At 36.8% G+C, this 18323-nt stretch overlaps 1 protein-coding gene across 2 annotated transcripts in view; it reads left to right on the forward strand.

The window, feature by feature from the left end:
* The window catches only part of CSMD1 (CUB and Sushi multiple domains 1), a 1128271-nt gene that overhangs the window by 946350 nt on the left and 163598 nt on the right, over positions 1-18323 (forward strand). For both annotated transcript variants that reach the window (XM_061354960.1, XM_061354961.1), the window contains exons 29-33: positions 1760-1947; positions 6031-6225; positions 11849-11965; positions 13964-14077; positions 14897-14992. In XM_061354960.1, coding sequence (XP_061210944.1) covers positions 1760-1947; positions 6031-6225; positions 11849-11965; positions 13964-14077; positions 14897-14992 — 710 coding nt within the window. The remainder of the gene's footprint in view (positions 1-1759; positions 1948-6030; positions 6226-11848; positions 11966-13963; positions 14078-14896; positions 14993-18323) is intronic.

Consider the following 18323-nt stretch of genomic DNA (forward strand, 5'->3'; position numbering starts at 1 on the left):
AGTGAACTCATGTTGACTGTGACTGATGATTGAATTATTCTTTAAATGGCTTTCAATTGTACCCAGTATAATCTTCTCTGTAATTTTTCCAGGAATGTTTTCAACGTGACATGATTCACTAAGATTGTATTAAAGATCACATATATGTGCCATCACTTGATTTAAAAGCTCCAAGCTCCATTCATTTTGGTTTATAGGTTCCTCAGTACAACAGCCTTTTTTTAAAAAAAAACAAACCAAACAACAAACCACAAAAAGAAAAAACCAACAAAAAAAGGTCTGTAGTTCCTTGGGTCTTCCCTCACACCCTTCATATAAATTGCCATAGCATTGACTAGCTTCTAATCAGCAGGGACCTCCTCAGATGCTCCCAAGAACTTTGGTATAGGATCAAGAGGTGTAATGTTTCTTTGGCATCAACAAAATCTACTTTCTTAACATAACTATTTTCTGTTCATTTTCTCTAACAGTTTTCATTCTTAGGCAGTATGCTACAGGTAATACCTGTACTATTCTCAAGGAAGAAAGGGGCTTTGAAAAGGCAGCAGTGCCTGCATAGGATAAAGCTGTGGGCTGAGAATAGAGAGATGCAATATATTTTGTCAAATTTGTGTTGGCTACAGGAAGATTGAAAACCAGTGCCCTGTGTAATTTACTTTTCTTTGGTTTTGTTTTTTAGCCTTCTATTTCTTTCAACTCTTCTAACTCTCAAGTAAAAATTCTTTGTGTTAGCAAAAGTTTCAAAACATTTTTCTGGCATCTCTTGCCTCTTGAAAATAGGCCCTGAAATATTATTCATTATATGAGACTATTTTCATTTGACATTACATGACTTGGAAAAGTTTGTGTTTAACAGTACTAACTGATATGATAGAAAGGAAAACAGCTGAACAGCACACTTGCAAAAAAGCCAAATGTTTCTTTATATGGTTTACAAAGACAAATAGAAACAGAAAAATCCAGCCACTTGAGTGAGCCTTTGGCTGCTTTTTTTTTTCTTTGTTTGTTTTTATGTAGGTTTACTCGTATTTCCTTTAGCTGTCCTAGTGTTTCCTTCTATCTAGCTCTGTATAAGTTTCTCATAAAAATGCTTGTGTGTTTATATTGTCTCAGAACTCATCTCAGATTCCTCCGAAAGACATTACATTGATCTTCATTATTGCTTTTTCTAAAGATATAAATGTCATAAAATACAGCATAGCATAGATGGTTTAATAAGAAGAATAATAATGTTGCATCTTAATTTATGATTGTTCTCTGATATAATTTGGTTATGAACAGAGGCAAATACCAGGATAGTGGTCTTTCCATATGAAAAAGCATCTTAGAGCAAAAATTGTAAATTTGTATTTCTGATGGGTGGACTTAATATCAACCAGCTAAGGCAAGTAAAAGCTAGACTTTTAATTTAGGCTATTTTTCTGGATCATTCCTGTGATCGCAGGTAAGAGGTGGCCTTTCTGCTGCAGGTGATTAATTTCATCTTTAGAAAGGTGTTAAGATTGTTGGGAGTATATGCTTCTTTTTCATTGACTGTAGACAGAGCCTGATAGATGGCTGGATAGTAGATATTTTGGAAAAGTGAAGGTTTTCAAATCAGTTGAAAGTTAGTAAATATTCACTGTGGATCGTATTTTAAAGGGCTTTTATTTCTGGAGAAGAAAATGTGTTAGGCAGAAGATTGGCAGCCACAATCACAGTAGTTTTTAACTCACAAAAAAGAAATGAAGACTTAATTCTCTTTTTCCTTTATTTTCAGTTTCAATATGGAACCCAGTTACGATTTTCTACATATTTATGAAGGGGAAGATTCCAACAGTCCTCTAATTGGTAGTTTTCAAGGCTCACAGGCTCCTGAAAGAATAGAGAGCAGTGGTAGCAGCCTGTTTCTGGCTTTTCGCAGTGATGCTTCTGTTGGAATGTCAGGATTTGCCATTGACTATAAAGGTACTGTTTGCACCATAATCAATGAAAACGTAAAGGGAAGGAACTGTTATTTAGTATATATTGAGACTCAAATCTGTTTACTTCTAGATGAACTCATACTGAACTGCCAAATACCTCTTTGCATTGATACAGGTTTTAAAAATTGTTTTCCCTAAATGTGTGGAAGAACACAGAAATTCTCCTTCATGCCATAGAATCATAGAATAGATAAGAGTTGGAAAGGACCCTACAATCCTCCAGTTCCAGCCCCCCTGCCGTGGGCATGGACACCTCACAATAAACCATCTCATTCAAGGCTTCGTCCAGCCTGGCTTTGAACAGTGCCAGGGATGGAGCATTCACAACCTCCCTGGGCAAACCATTCCAGTGCCTCACCACTGTTACAGGAAAGAATTTCCTCCTTATTTCCAATCTAAACTTCTCCTGTTTAAGTTTGAACCTGTTACCTCTTGCCCCGTCACTACAGTCCCTAATGAAGAGTCCCTCTCCAGCATCCCTATAGGCCCCCTTCAGATACTGGAAGGCTGCTATGAGGTCTCCACGCAGCCTTCTCCACGCTGAACAGCCCCAGCTTTCTCAGCCTATCTTCATATGGGAGGTGCTCCAGTCCCCTGATCATCCTCGTGGCCTCCTCTGGACTTGTTCCAACAGTTCCATGACCTTTATATGTTGAGGACACTAGAACTGCACACAATACTCCAGGTGAGGTCTCATGAGAGCAGAGTAGAGGGGCAGAATCACATCCTTCGACCTGCTGGTCACACCCCTTTAGATGTAGCCCATGATACAGTTGGCTTTCTGGGCTGTGAGTGCACACTGAAGCTGGCTCATGTTAATTTTATCATTGACCAACACCCCCAAGTCGTTCTCCGCAGGGCTGCTCTGAATGGCTCTCTGCCCAGCCTGTAGCTGTGCCTGGGATTGCTCTGACCCAGGTGTAAGAACTTGCATTTAGCATGGTCAAACATCATAAGCTTGGCATCAGCCCACCTCACAAGTGTGTCAAGGTCTCTCTGGATGCCATTCCTTCCCTCCAGCTTATCAACTGAACCACACAGCTTGGTGTCATCAGCAAACTTGCTGAGGGCACACTCAATCCCACTGTTCGTGTCACCAACAAAGATGTTGAATGAGACCAGTCCCAACACTGATCCCTGAGGGACACCACTCATTACTGGTCTCCAGCTGGACACTGAGCTATTGACCACAACTCTGTGTCTGTGGCCATCCAGCCAGTTCTTTATCCACCGAGTGGTCCACCTATCAAATTGTTGTCTCTCCAATTTAGAGACAAAGATGTCGTGTGGGATGGTGTTGAATGCTTTGTACAAGTCCAGGTAGAGGACATCAACTGCTGTACCCCTGTCCATCAGTTCTGTAGCCCCATCATGGAAGGCCACTAAATTGGTCAGCAGGATTTGCCCTTATTGAAGCCCTGCTGGCTGTCACCAAGCACCTTGTTGTTTTTCATGTGCCTTAGCATGCCTTCCAGGAGAATCTGCTCCAAGATTTTGCAAGACACAGAGGTGAGACTGACTGGTCTGTAATTCCCCGGGTCATCCATTTTCCCTTCTTGAAAATGGGGGTTATATTTCCTTTTTTCCAGTCATAGGGAACTTCACCTGACTGCCATTATTTTTCAAACATGATGGCCGGTGGCTTAGCAACTTCATTTGCCAGCTCCTTCAGGACCCATGTGTGGATTCCATGAGGTCCCATGGACTTTGTACGTTCAGGTTAAGATGGTCTTTAACCAGATCCTCTACTACAGTGGGCCTAGGGTCATCATTCTCACAGTCCCTGTGTCTGCCTTCCTAGACTTGGGTGGTGTCGTCAGAGCCTTTGCCAGTGAAGACCAAGGCGAAGAAGTCACTTATGTATGTTTTCATCTTCTAGAAAAAAATAATATAGCTAGGAGATGCACATCAACAGTAGCATTTGGAAAAGAGTTGTAGAATAATGTAATTGTCTTACCCAATTAGAATACATGACTGCTGCAGCTTCCTTGCTGATACATAACAATACATTTTGCTTTCCACTTTATTGTTGAAACTACATGTTCATTTTTTTTATAACTACTGCAGGACAATAATTGCATTTTCTGGGGGGAACCTATTACTAGCCAGAAAATGGGTTATACTGACTGTTTATTAAAGGTAAACATTTCAAATGGTGGTTAATTTTCTTGTCACAGATGCTGTCTCTAGCTTGATTTTCCTCTGTGCGAAGATTTATCAAGCTGTTTTTCATCAGCAGAGGTGCTGCCTCAGCTTCTTATTCTTGATCATGGAAGCTGAGCACATTGATGTCTATATCTCATGCGTGTGCCTGTACGCAACTGAAAGTTAAAAGAAGTAATAAAGTATATGTGCAGAGCAGTGTATTTGTAAAAGTTATTCTCAATGGTACATTAAGTACAATAAGGGCAGTACAGTAAGGCAGTACAATAAGTACATTATTTAATATTTATATAAAATATACAGAATCATAGAATGGTTAGTGTTGGAAGAGACATTAAAGATCATCGAGTTCCAACACCCTGCCATGGGCAGGGACACCCTCCGCTAGACCAGGTTGCTCAAAGACCTGTTGAACCTGGCCTTGAATACTGCCAGGGATGGGACAGCCACAGATTCCCTTGGAAACCTGTTCCAGTGTCTCACCACCCTCACAGTGAAGAACTTCTTCTTTATATCTGATCTAAATCTCCTCTCTGTCTGTTTAAAGCCATTACGCCTTGTCCTATCACTACCTGCCCTTGTAAGAAGTCCCTCTCCAGATTTCTTGTAGACCCATTTTGGGTACTGGGAGGCTGCTCTTAATTTGAAGTCTCACAAGACTAGAGTAGAGGGGGAGAATCCACTCCCTTGACCTGCTGGTCAGACTCCTTGTGATGCAGCCAGGGATACAATTGGCTTTCTGGGCTCTGTCTGCGCACTGCCAGCTAGCATGGAGCTTCTCACCAACCAACACCCCCAAGTCCTTCTCCTGGGGATTACTCTCAATTCATTCTCTGCCCAGCCTGTACTTGTGCTACCACCATTGGGGTAGATGGTGCAGACTCCCAGCCAGAGCTGCAGCCTTTGCTCTCAGATGAGTGCCCCATTCTACCTTGAGGGTCAGGTAGCATGAGTGTCCTTGACCTGTGCAGACCTGGTTGCTGGGTTATGTTGACTTGAAGTCCTACTCGGCTTGTGGAATGTCCCTCCTTCCAAGAGCAGTCTCCTGTGGGAGCTGCTGTGCAAACTGCCCTGCCAGGTTCTGTTTGACACACCATGCTAGGTGTGCCTTTCCTATTCCAGCACTCCTGACCACTTGTGCTCTCTCGGACTGCCTTTTTTGGGTGGCAGATGGCCACTGTTAGCACCCTGTCTGCCCTGTCAACCATCCTTGTCTCTGAAAGCTGACAGCTCCTGGTGGGTCTCTCTGGTCCCCTGGGTTTGCCTGGATCAGGAAACCCTCCCCATTCACCACAATCCTCTGCTCTGATGCACAAAGTGCCTGCACCAAAGATGATCGCCTCGGCAATGTTTACTTTGTGATTATGGACATCTAGTTTTGCTCTCTGATAATATTCCTTGAGTATTTCATTAAAATATGTAGTTTATTAGCATAAAACAAGGAAAGAAGGTATGCTGTAAATAATAAAAGGACCATAAATTTTTTATGTTTAAATTATTCCATAGCATGGCAAATTTCTAGTCAGAAGTTATTGAGTACTGATCATGATACTTGGTTAAAAAACATAAATAGTGTTAAGTGGTGAATTCTAGAAATCCTAGTTCTTCTGTTTCATTACTAAGCTTCATTGGAATAATTCAGCTTTTGGAGAGTTCTACTGACAAAAGGTAGGAAGAAAATGCTCTTGGTTAGATCCTTTCAGTATAATTTCCTTGGCCAGATAACCAATCTAATGCAAATTTCCATGACCTTGTAGTAATCATATAGAAACAAGAAATATATTTTAATAAGCTCTTGAAAAATGTAAACTGACTGGGAAAAAAACACTGATAAGTGTTCAATTTTGTGCTCTTCTATTTTAATTGAAAGTATATATAGATTTCCTTTAATTCATTTTAACAGAAAAGCCACGGGAAGCTTGTTTTGATCCTGGAAACATCATGAATGGGACAAGAATTGGAACAGACTTTAAGCTTGGTTCGACCATTACGTACCAGTGTGATTCTGGATATAAGATTATTGATCCTTCAACTATAACATGTGTAATTGGTGCAGATGGAAAGCCAGCATGGAACCGAGTATTGCCATCTTGTAATGGTATACACTGTTTTCTTACCATTTTCCCTGTCCTTCCAGTGAATCCAGAGTTTCTAAGTCTCTGAGAATGTTAATACTATTTCTATGCATATAGCTTGCATTAAAAAGCGTCTGAAACTAAAAAATAAAAATTAAGAGTTTTTGACTATAGCTCATTCAGTAACATATTAACTATTTAAAAATAGATTTGGAAATCAACACATATTATTATGTTCATAATAATAATTTGACAGTAAGTTTCCATGATTTCCCCTTTACATCAATTTTAGTGGAAGGCTTTCTGATCTTTATAAGAATCCATATAAAATAGAGCAAACAATAATTATGAAGTATTACTGACCTACCGACTTTTTTCTATTCTTTTTTAATTACCAGTTGCCAATTTATTGTTTCTTTGACTGCAAGCTGTGGCAGTCCTTTAGACAAAATGGAGCTTCAATATATGACTAATTTATAATAAAAGGGATTGATCTGTACTCCCACATAGTCTCAAGGTGTTTTCAGGTATTACCTTCTTAGTGGTGGTAATTCAGAATTGCGTTTTAGAAGTATCAACTTAAACTGTGCATATGGTGTTTCAGTTGTGCTCAGAGCAAGGACTGGAGACTGGATATGGGTTGTTGAGTAGACTCAAGTTGTTAGACTATTTCCAAGCATGATTTTTGTTCAGACTGTATAGCACTCTTTAAAATCTTTTAGGCACAGTGCAGGAGTAAGCATGGGACGGAGGCTGTTCTCTCTGGACCTTCACTCCCTGCCTGAATTATATTGTATGGACTGGTTTAAAGTTCTGTTTCTAACTGTCTCCTGAATGGTCCTCAAACCTACACTGTAATTAGCTTATCTCCTGGATGGACCCCTGTACATATCTCTGAAATTGGAAGACACTTCTGGAGAACACCTACTCCAACCCTGCTCAAGCAGGGTCACCTAGAATAGATTGCCCAGGATCATATCCAGTTGGTTTTCAAGTATCTCCAGGGATGGGGACTCCACAACCTTTTTGAGCCAACGTTTTCTTGTGTTGACTATCTGTACAATAGAAAAGCGTTTTCTTGTTTTAGGATGGAACATCATGAGTTTTAATTTGTAATAACTGTCTCTTGTTCTGTGAGTGGACACTATTAAGAGCCTAGCTCCTCCCTTTTCTTCATTTCCTCCCATCAAGTATTTATATACACTGATAAGATCCCCCAAACCTTCTATTTCTTAGGCTAAACAGTTCTAGCTCTCAGCATGTGAAAGTATATTAATTACCTTTGTGGCCTTTCACTGGTCTAACTCCACTAAATCCATGTATTTCTTGTACTGGGGAGCCCAAAACTGAACACAGTATCCCAGATACAGTCTCACCAGTGCTGAGTAGAGGAGAAGGATCACCTCCTAGCTGTTTTGGGAAATAATCGTCCTAACACTTATCCTAGGGTGCTGATGGCCACATTTGATGTGGCTTGTTGGCCACAATCAACAAAAAAGAGAAACTGGGATGAGTATTTTTCTCTTAGGGGTTGTTGATTCAGTAACTTTGTTTTTTAAAGGTTTTAAAATAAAAATAGCAAGTGTTTTTCCCTCCATATGATGAATATTTAGAGCACATGGAACAGCAGGATGATTATTTTAGTTATAATGAGTGCAGAATGCAGCTTTTCCTGGGACATGACAATAATTTAACTTTAATAGAAAAAAAAAAGTAAAATCAATGGTTCACCTTGTAAACTGAGATACTTCTCATCTTATTTTTGTGTCTTTACAGAAATTCAAATTTAAATTTAAAAATCATTTATTTTCATAAGTTTTTTTAAAGGAGAAGGTATATCCTCTTAAATAATTTGTGATTAAAATGGTATCTTTCATTATAACACTTTATAAAATATGAAATAAAGAATTAAGGGAATGTTCTTTTTAATCCTCTATTTTTTACACCCAGAAATAAAGGTCTAGAATAGGCTGGCAGATATATATTACAGCTGTATTTTAACAAAATAGACATCAGTATCTGACACTGAGTTCATTTTGAGGATCATTAATAGATAATTAAAAAGTCTAAAATTTTACAGGAGATAATTTTTCAACATAAATCATTTAGTACTTTATTGACAATAACTAATATATGTAACTTTCTTTTGATTTGCTAAGATTGTTCTATATTTATACAACACAAATGCTGAAACAAGTGATGGAGCATGAATTAGTTAGCTGTAACCCTGAGATGTAATTTTAATTTTCTGTCTCAGTAATTATAATTCATATTCCAAGGTGACAATTAATACAATAGTGAGATGCTGTGATACCTATTCTAAATAATACTGAGTGTATAAAGAAGCAGAAAGATTGGATATCTTGACGCTGGAATAAATGCTTTTGAAAGTACTTTAAGTCTATTTACTTAGTGTGGTTTGCTATGTGTTCCATTTTAAATATTTTAAACCACACACTGTTATGACTTCAGACATTTATATGACACAGGACATGATTACTGCTACAACTGTGTCTCTAGTATGGAGTAAACCTAGATAAAGAAAGATTTATCTCTTTAATAAAATAGTCTTGAATTATGAGAAGAACAAAAGTCTCAAATTGTTGGTTATAGTGGAACCACAGGTTACTGAATATGCACAAGCTTTTTCGATCCGTGTAAATCTTAGCTTACCATAGTACTGTAATGAGGTCTGTGCCAAAGATCCAGAGGAAGTAAAACATTCTTTTTGTCACAGGAGAGTCTTGAGTAAAATTGAGCTGTTAATAATTTAAAGTAAAAGAACAGTGATGTGAGTGAAAAGTCTAAACAAAAGAAATTCTGTTTAAATATAGGTATGAAATACATATAAAACATATTTATACATAATTTTACAGGGAGGATTCACATGGGAAGCCAAAACCAAAGTACACTCAAGTTCACCTTTGTTGTCACACAAAGCCCTCTTGTAATATACATCTTAACTCAATCAAAATGCAAAATACCAAACAAAAATGCTCATGACACAATTTTAACAAGTGTTCTGAGTTTATATTTCTTCATTTATGCTGGTAGCTAGTTGCCTCATTTTGAAATCCTTTAAAATATTGTATGAATAAACATTACAAATTTTGAAGCATAAAAAGTAGACAAGAACCTGAAATGATTACCGTAAACACTACGAATGTCTGAAAGTGATGCACGTAGTTCTGTAAATCAATTACCCTAATTAAGTGCATTAATTCAATTTTATGTCTTTGTGGTGTAGTTTTTATTGTGGGTTGTTTTTGTTTGGGTTTTTTGTGGGTTGTTTTTTTTTTTTTAAGGTAGCATTTCAGAGTCAAACATGATGAAAACAGATTTCATTTTTAGTTGGGTGACAGCCAGCAACCACCAGTAGGTATATTCTGAAATACTAATGGAACGTTTGAAGCATATTATTTTCATTATTAATTTACATCCTCTGAAAAAGTCAGCTTTACTCACTAAAACAAATGTTATTTTGAGAGGTATGTTTAGGATATATTTTACTGCCACAGCACGATACTGGTAAATTTTACAGCCTTAATCTGTGAAAGAACATTTCTTGCACCTTTATTGACCTAAACACTCACAGGCTTTCCTTACAGAGTGGATATACTACAAAGATATTATCATGGATGTTATCAAAGATATGCCTGAAAGTAGTAAAATACATTTTAGAAGGGAACATTTTTACAGCTCTGTAACTTTTGTATTTGTTATAAATTTAAAACAGGTGATATATTCAAGTGAAATGTTCATGACTTGAGAATTTCACCTCAATTCACCACAAAGTCCAGGAGCCTAGTATCCTGGTATCCTCAAAGCAAGGAGAGAAAAAATATAGATTTGAAATTCACGGCATTCATGGTTCCTTATGATATCTGAGTTTCACCTCACCCACCTAGTCCTGTTTAGCCTACGGATAGATTAAATTCATCTTCTATCATTAGATTGTATTTTGAATAATTCATACAAGCAGCTAAGAGAAGACACAGATTTGTAGTATTAATTGCTACCTGTATAAGGTAGTTAAACTTTAGAGGTATTTCAAATGTCATTTTAAAGCCCAGATGCTGTCAGGGAGCAGACAGAGTAGGTCCGCCCCACAAGGGCAGATGAGCCAGGAGCCAAGCATGACCTTCAGGCTTACCTTCACTCATTACTCCCAGTCCCACAGCACATGAGCCCAGTGAGCAGAGCCAGGACCTGGTAGCAGGGTCCTTCGATAGCCCCAGACCAATAAGCTTGTTGTCTACCTGTACTCCAGGTCCTTCTCAGAGCTGCTTTCCAGACAGTTGTTAGAACTGTTTAGATTAGGCAATAATCTTTTCCTTGCACAAAAAAAAAAAAAAAAAAGATGTGATTATTCTTTTTTTAATATTTTTTTTTATTTGTCTCAAATTTTTAAAAAATTATTTCATTGTTGGCTCCTTGGGTAAAATGGCATTGTACAACTATCTTTTATTATTGTAAAATCTATAGGTTTTAGTAGCATTTGATGAAATAATTTGACCAAAAAAAAAAAAGAGCACTGGGTTGCATATAACTAATGTAATTATTATAAGATTTACATTTTTGAAGATTTTGATAAGAAATAAACTTTTCCATTAGTTGTCAGAAGTTGAGAAAAGTTACAACAAGACTTTTTTTCAATATATAGAAAATAGGTATTTGCTAATTTTCTTCTTTTCTCATATTATTTGTCCAAAACAAGGAGGTATTCTGACTTGAAAATAGCCACTCCTTATGTTAGCTGTTTCTGAAAAAGCACATCACTTTCATCAACTCCCTGCTTTGGCTTTTCCTGAGAAATCCTTAAGACACAGACTTCCTGTGATGTCATACTTTCACTTACAGTTGGTAAATCTGGCAGTCCCTTAGCATGCCACGTTCATTGCTGATACATGAAAAGAACATACGCATTGCTCACTTTTTTCTCCTGATACAGGCCAGACTACTACTTACCTGACTAGTCTTGAAGGTTGAGGTTCCACTGTTCTTAAATATTGCTTCTGGCTTCTGTAGTTGTAAAAAAGTTTGTTTTTATATACAAATCCAAAGATTTTTTTATATGTATTATCTATATGCTCTTTTGCTAATCACTAGGAAGTTATGAAAAGCAAGGAAATGCAAGTATACATTCACAAAGCAGAATCCATGACATTCTGTGCAGGGTACTGTTAGCATAGCGATGTATTCCTGAGATCCAAGAAAACTCTATCATCCTGTTTACTTATGCAGTACCTTTTCCTTTTTCTGAGTTGTTTTTTTTTGGTTGTTGTTGTTTTTTTTTCTTCAAGAACATATAGATAAATGTAGTCATTTATTAAAAAAAAAGCAAACAAAAAACAAAAAACCAAACAAACCTTGTATCTGTGTTTAGAGCTACTTTCAGCTAAGTAATTTAAATTTCCTGTCCTGTATGAATACTTGTAGTCAGGTAAGACCCTCATGTCTTCTGATTTGTTGGAAATTTTAATAAAAACATATCTTGAGAAAGAACCATTAGGAACATCATTATAGGAAAAGCAAACAAAAGCAAAAGCACTAAACTGTCACTTTATAATCTGTAGGTTTTCATTTTCAGGCTACACCACTGCAAACAAATGTAATTAATACAACACATTTCTGGTTTGTTTCCAGCACCATGTGGTGGGCAGTATACTGGATCAGAAGGAGTGGTTTTATCACCAAGTTATCCTCATAACTACACTGCCGGACAGACTTGCCATTATTCAATAACTGTACCTAAAGAATTTGGTAAGAATTTCTTCTACTGATTTATCAATCATTAATCATTGTTCTACTGTTCAAATGTCCTTCATGCGTAACAGTAACCTTAGATTTTTCATTTATTACAAATTGCTTATAAAAAATAAATGAATTCTTGACACAGAAATTTATTCTAGGGTTTTGACCTTTTACTTCTCCCTAGAGTAATCATTAGACTTCAGCTAATCTATCTGTGTCTGCCATCCAAGCATATCCTGAATACTTCCATTGATTACATCATTCATCATCATAGGATAATCATTCATTGAACCTTTCCACAAAGTGAAATCAGCTGTAAAAGAGCAAGCATCAGGAGTTCTCTTACATTTTATTTACATCATATTTAACAAGTAGTTTTACATAAAAGTTCCAGAAACGTTTCTGAAAAATCACAAAGCCAATTACTTCAATGGTCAAAATACTTGGACAAACTCTAATTCAAATAGACAAATAGCAGTAAGATCTATTTTACTACTTACTTGCCAGAAGAGTGAATGCAAAATAATGCAATATGTTTGGTACCACTGTGCAATGAAATGTGTAAGGACTCAGGATTATTTTCACTGAGGTTTGGGGATCAAAGAACATTACAGTAGCTTTACTTCTAGTTGATAACAGTTTGCACAGTGTGTCCCTGCAGCAGTGAAGACTTCCTGCACACTGGGATACATTAGCAACCATTAGTAGCCCTCAGGTTGAGAGAAGGTGCTTTTTCCCTGTTCATAGACTTCATGAAGTAGTATCTACTAATTACATCTATAGTTTTGTGATTCAAATTTACAAGGCACAGATTGCTAAAATAGTACAAGCTCAATAGAGAGGCAGCAAGATGATTAGGAGGCTGAAGAAACTATAAGGAAAAGTTGAAAGAAGTCCAACCTGGAGACAATATATGAAGGAGGACCCTGCCTTCTGGAAGTATGCAGTACAAGAACAAGTGGCAGTAGTCGCAAGTTGTAGCACAATAAATTCCAACTGGACATAAGGAAAACATCCTTCACCATGATGGTGATTAAGTACAGGTAGCTTGAAGAGGAATTTTTGCTGGTTTTCAAAATATGCTCAGAAAAAGACAAGTAACCTAATTTAACTTCAAAGTTAGCCCTGCTTTTAAAAATCAGTGTGTAAGATTACGCAATTGGTTTAAGCAAAGAAAAGAAAAAAAAAAAAAAGAACTTGACAAAAGGTTGGAAAATATAGTCTGTGCAGAAATAGTGCTGCATTGAAGGCTTGTGGTTTGCATACAGAATCTGGAATAGGTGTAATTTTAAAACAAATTTCTTCCTAGACAATAAAATATGGCTGGGTAGAGTGCATAATATTTCTATTGTCTTGATTTTACTGGTTTATTAGTTCATTCTTCTATTGCTATCTGATATTTGAATTCAGTGAACCATTTGATATTTACTAGTGCGACATTGTATAATTAAATGATTTTGTTAATACACTTACAGCTGAGATGCAAATTGCATATAACCATATATTAAAATGTGAACACATTGATACCTTTAATATTTGATAAGTGTTTATATTCTTTCTCATTAAATAAATACAAAACCAAAGTTACAAAAATTTCTAAATCAGTAAGTTTAAAACTTTTTCAGATTAAAGCTAGATAGGCAGGTAATCATTTGTGACAAGAGGTGCTCTTTAATAGTTCCTAAGGTTGGTAATTTAATTTGGGTTAAAACTTTCCTTTTTATATACTCCATTTTCTTATCCTCATAGGTACCCATGCAATAAGGAAGAAGACTGGAAAGCACACTTTTGGGGAAAAAGTAGTTTAATCATCATTTTCTTTTTAGTTAAAATAAGGAAACAATTATTACTTATTACTTATGTTTAACGTAGCTGTTTTATCATGGTAGACAATAAATTAAAATGGAAAGGATTCATGCAGGAATCCACTGGCAACTAAGTCAAGCAAAAATATGTAATTAAATTTGTTTTTAAAGACTAATTTCTTATTTTATCTTCTTTTTGCAGTTGTGTTTGGACAATTTGCCTATTTTCAGACAGCTTTGAATGATGTGGCAGAATTATTTGATGGAGAAAACTCTCAGGCCAGACTTCTTAGTTCACTGTCTGGATCCCACTCAGGTAAATAATAAAGAAAAGAATTATGCATTTCTTACACAGCTCAGTATGAAAAAAGTGAATTAAGAGAATGTTATGAATTTCATTTGGAAATATAATAATAAAGTCATTGGAACAGAATGCCAAGGGAAATGGAAGACCCTTCTAAGTCTTTGGATCAAGACATTCTTTTGGAACATGGTTTAGGCAAGAACTGATCACTGGTATGAGTCCAGGAATAATTGAATGAAATTCCCATATCTTCATGCAAGAGGGCAGATTGGAAGGTACAGTTATCTTCTCTGTCCCTAAACTCTGTGAATTACACATCTACATTTTCTGAATGTCTAATTAGAAAGTTAGTAATGCAATATGTGGCATGTGACCATATGTTTTATTGGTATAACTACATAAAATGAGTCCTAGATCTGCTCTCTCTCATTTCAGTTTTAGTCTTGAAATGGTAAACATCATGTAAAGATTCTCTGTGGCATTCTTCAAATACTTTAAATTGTTTAATGTATTTTGCAAGGCATTCACAGAAAAAAAATAACCCAAAGTTCTAATGCCTTTGCCCCCAGATGGTGGTAGGGTTCCCCAGACAAGAGATTTATTGGAGCTCTAGTTCCAACAGCAGCAGTAAATGTCAGAAGTTGTTGAAGCATGACGTCTTATTCAGACAAGTTTTCAAGCGTCCAGTGGCAAATTTAATTTCAGAAACTGTTGTTTATGTTTTCTTTAACTGCAGAAAAAATATTTTAACGCTATATTTGATTATGTACTGAAGAGTTGTAACTTGTTTCTGGTCTGCATATTTAATTTATCTTCTGTTTTTGTTTGTAGGAGAGACATTGCCTTTGGCTACATCTAATCAAATTCTTCTGCGATTCAGTGCTAAGAGTGGGGCCTCAGCGAGGGGGTTCCACTTTGTTTACCAAGGTAAACGTGTCAGCTTTTGGTGGAAAACGCTGGTGCCTGTCTCACACAGTGATTATAGAATCTATAGAAAAGCTATTTTGAAGTCTTCTTGGGTCTTAAAGTATTTCTCTAAACAAGGATGTAGTTTTAACCTTTTTCCAGACACCAGGGCTTCTGATGACAGACTGTCTTCATAATGGCAGTTGTCTCCAGTGAGTCCTGTCTGGCCCCATGGACTTGAATATGTCCAGCCTCTATCAGTGTTCTCTTCTGTTTCTCCCTAACTGCTGGGTATCATGTTCCTCCTCAGACTGTAGAAGTGTACATAATGAATGGGGACTGTGAAGGCAAAGCAAAAAAGGCATTTAATATTTAAATATTTCCTACATCATTTGTCTTTAGGTTGTCCACCCCTTCCTCTCTGTCGCAAAGCATCAATATACCCCTGTATATTTTTAACTTCCCTTTATAATTAGCATATCTGTAGACTCTTTTTCCCTAACGTCCCATGCTAGTTTTTGTTCCAGCTGGACTTGGACTTTCCTGATTTTTGTTTCTAAGTAGCTGAGCAATACTGTTGCACTTCTGATTTATTGCGTGTCTTTGCCACCACTTATGCTATTGCCCCTTTCTGGATTTAAATTGTTTGAAAATCTCCTGGTCTAGTCCTGCAGGTTTCCTGCCAAAATTCCCAGTCTTACTTCACAATGGGGTAATTTGTTCCAAGGCTCTGAAATGTCCTAAAAAAGACCCATCGGTATCCTTCCCTTCCATGCCTGTTCCTTAGGAGAGTCTATGTACCAAATTACTGAATCTGACAAAGTCCACTCACCTTAATTCTAACCTTCTGCCAGGTCTTCAACTTCATCATCTTGCAGTCCTTGCAGCCAAAGCTGGCATCTACATGCACAAACAGCTCTTCCCTGTTTGTGAGCAGCTGGCCAGGTTGTAGCTACTTAATTTAATTATCTGGTAGAAATCTCTATTAAACCTAGCCAGTGTTTTGCTTGACTGAAATGAGAGGAGACTTGTTTTCTAATCTTGTTTTCTAAACATAGTCACTATCTTTATTGAGTTGGAAGTACATTGCTAGACTGCTATGGACCAAAGGAGGCACATATTTGATCTCTGTCAAAAGTCAGATTTCCCTGAGATGAAAGTGAAAACATGCCACACATATGTTTACGTATATTGCTTAATGAGTTAGTGGTACTTAATGAGCTCTATCATTCTGAGATTTTTCTTTCTTCTCTTGGAGCATGTGATTATATTTCCAATAACTGACTGCTTGCTAGCCTTTTAAATACTCCGGAGAATAACATTCATTCTCAAATTGAACACAGTAATCTGGTCTGCTAAATCAGTCATTTTATTTATCACCCTCTATTCCAGGTTGACCTTCTTCCCTGTTCACTTTTCCACTGGGCTGCTTCCAATTTTGTTTCACAGCAGTATGAAACATTTAGTAAAAGACGGAGAATAATTACTATAGAAAATTCAATGGCTCTGTGATACAGCTTGAGAAGCTGACGTTGCTAAAGCTGTAGGCAAAAGCTACAAGGGAGGCTAGAGGGGAAAAAAAAATAAATGTTGCTTTCATTGTTTCACATTCTGGTTTGAGCAGGCAATAAATAAGTTTTGTAGCTTTTGATTCAGATTTAATGGCTTTTGTAATGACACTTTCTCAAAAACTTTTTAGCTCCATGCCATCTGTGCTTTCATTTCTTTTTCTGAGATGACCACATTTCCTTGTATTTCATACAATAGGTAAAGGGTATCTGTAATATCAGACTGAGTGGATATCCAGACTTTCAGAATATTAGGGTCAGGTACACTGAAACATGCTAGGAACAGTAACCTTTAAGAAGATTGAAAATTATGGGGGTTTTCGGGCTTATCTTATGCTTGTTTTCCTGCTATGTCATCACCTAAGAAACAACAGCATATATTTTTATTTGGCTGAGGCTGCAGCAGTACAGACTTTTTTCCCTGAAAAGCAAAGTAATGACCTTTCTTCCACCCCCAAAATTATGGGATTTTAATGCTTGTCTTATACTTGCTCTTACTATACAAATACATGAATTAGTTTATGAGGTCAAATGAGATTTTAAAGAGGACTATTAAGGAAGTCAGCATACTAGGAGGAGGAAGGACTGTGGAAGAAATACAAAGGACAATAACAATAAAGAGGAATGTGACTTTAACAATTAAGTTGCTCTCATCTGCAGTAAGAATAAAATACATAGACACACAGTCCTTATTGTAATTAGAGAGCAGAACTAAAACTGTTAGTATTATTTTCCATATGTGTTACCATGACACATTATGTCCTGGTTTACAACAGTCTTCCTAGAGATGTAGTCAGTGCTCCAAGCCTGTCAGTGTTCTGGAGGCATCTTAATGTCACTCTCTAACTTGGTCAGTTCTGAACTGGTCAAGCAGTTGGACTAGATGATCATTGTAAGTCTCTTCCAAATGAAATAGTATACTGATGCAGAGGAACTTCAGCTGGGCTGTTGGCCATGCCACCTTTTAGAGGAATATACCTGTTTTCCTAAATGTAAGATATTTGAAACTGTACTTCTTCTTGCCATGGGGGGATAGTATGGGCATACCTTACTTTGTTGTTATGTCTGGCTTGCATTACATTCTTACATTTATTCTAAAAGTAGTTCTTAAAATAGGAAAAAAAGAAAACATTTGAAAAATGGTTTATTTGTGCATCTTTAGTATTTCTTACGTCACTGTAACCATTAATACAGTATTATTAACACCTGTGAAAAAAATGAGGAAAATACCAAGTTTAACATGGCATAGAGTTTCTTGCTGATAACAGAATAGTATGACACAACTCCAGACATGGATGTTTGTGGCTACCATGGCTGTTTTACTTACTGGCTCCTCAGTATAATGGTGGCTTTCAGTCTGAAAAGGAAGCAGATAGCAGTACTTCTGCTTCATGAACTAATTTAAGAGTGTTAGTAAGCTTCGCCTTCACTTGCTATAATGGCAGAGATAGCTTGCTCACAGGAAAATAACTTTCACAAGGCAGTATTATAACAAAACCAGATGTTTTAACCTTATTTGTTGAGAGGTAGTGAAAATGTTACGTACACAAAAAAAAATAAAAATCAATCTGTTTGGATTACAAATGCATGCGTGAAACTGACCAGCTGTGATTACTGACAATTACAGGATATTATTTGATTTGATTCTTAATAAGTATCTTTTACCTTTGCATAGTTGTTTTAGGGATTCTCCAGATGTGGACTCCAGGTGAGGGTTAGAGAAATAATTTTATTCTGCAACTTCCATCCTTTTGAGGAAGTGGGTGAAAAAAATTTAGAAAGGT

Source organism: Neopsephotus bourkii, unplaced genomic scaffold (assembly GCF_033783945.1).
Source record: "Neopsephotus bourkii isolate Nb327-2 ecotype Australia unplaced genomic scaffold, CSIRO-AGI_Nbou_v1 NB_756, whole genome shotgun sequence".
NCBI classification, from domain to species: Eukaryota; Metazoa; Chordata; class Aves; order Psittaciformes; family Psittacidae; genus Neopsephotus; species Neopsephotus bourkii.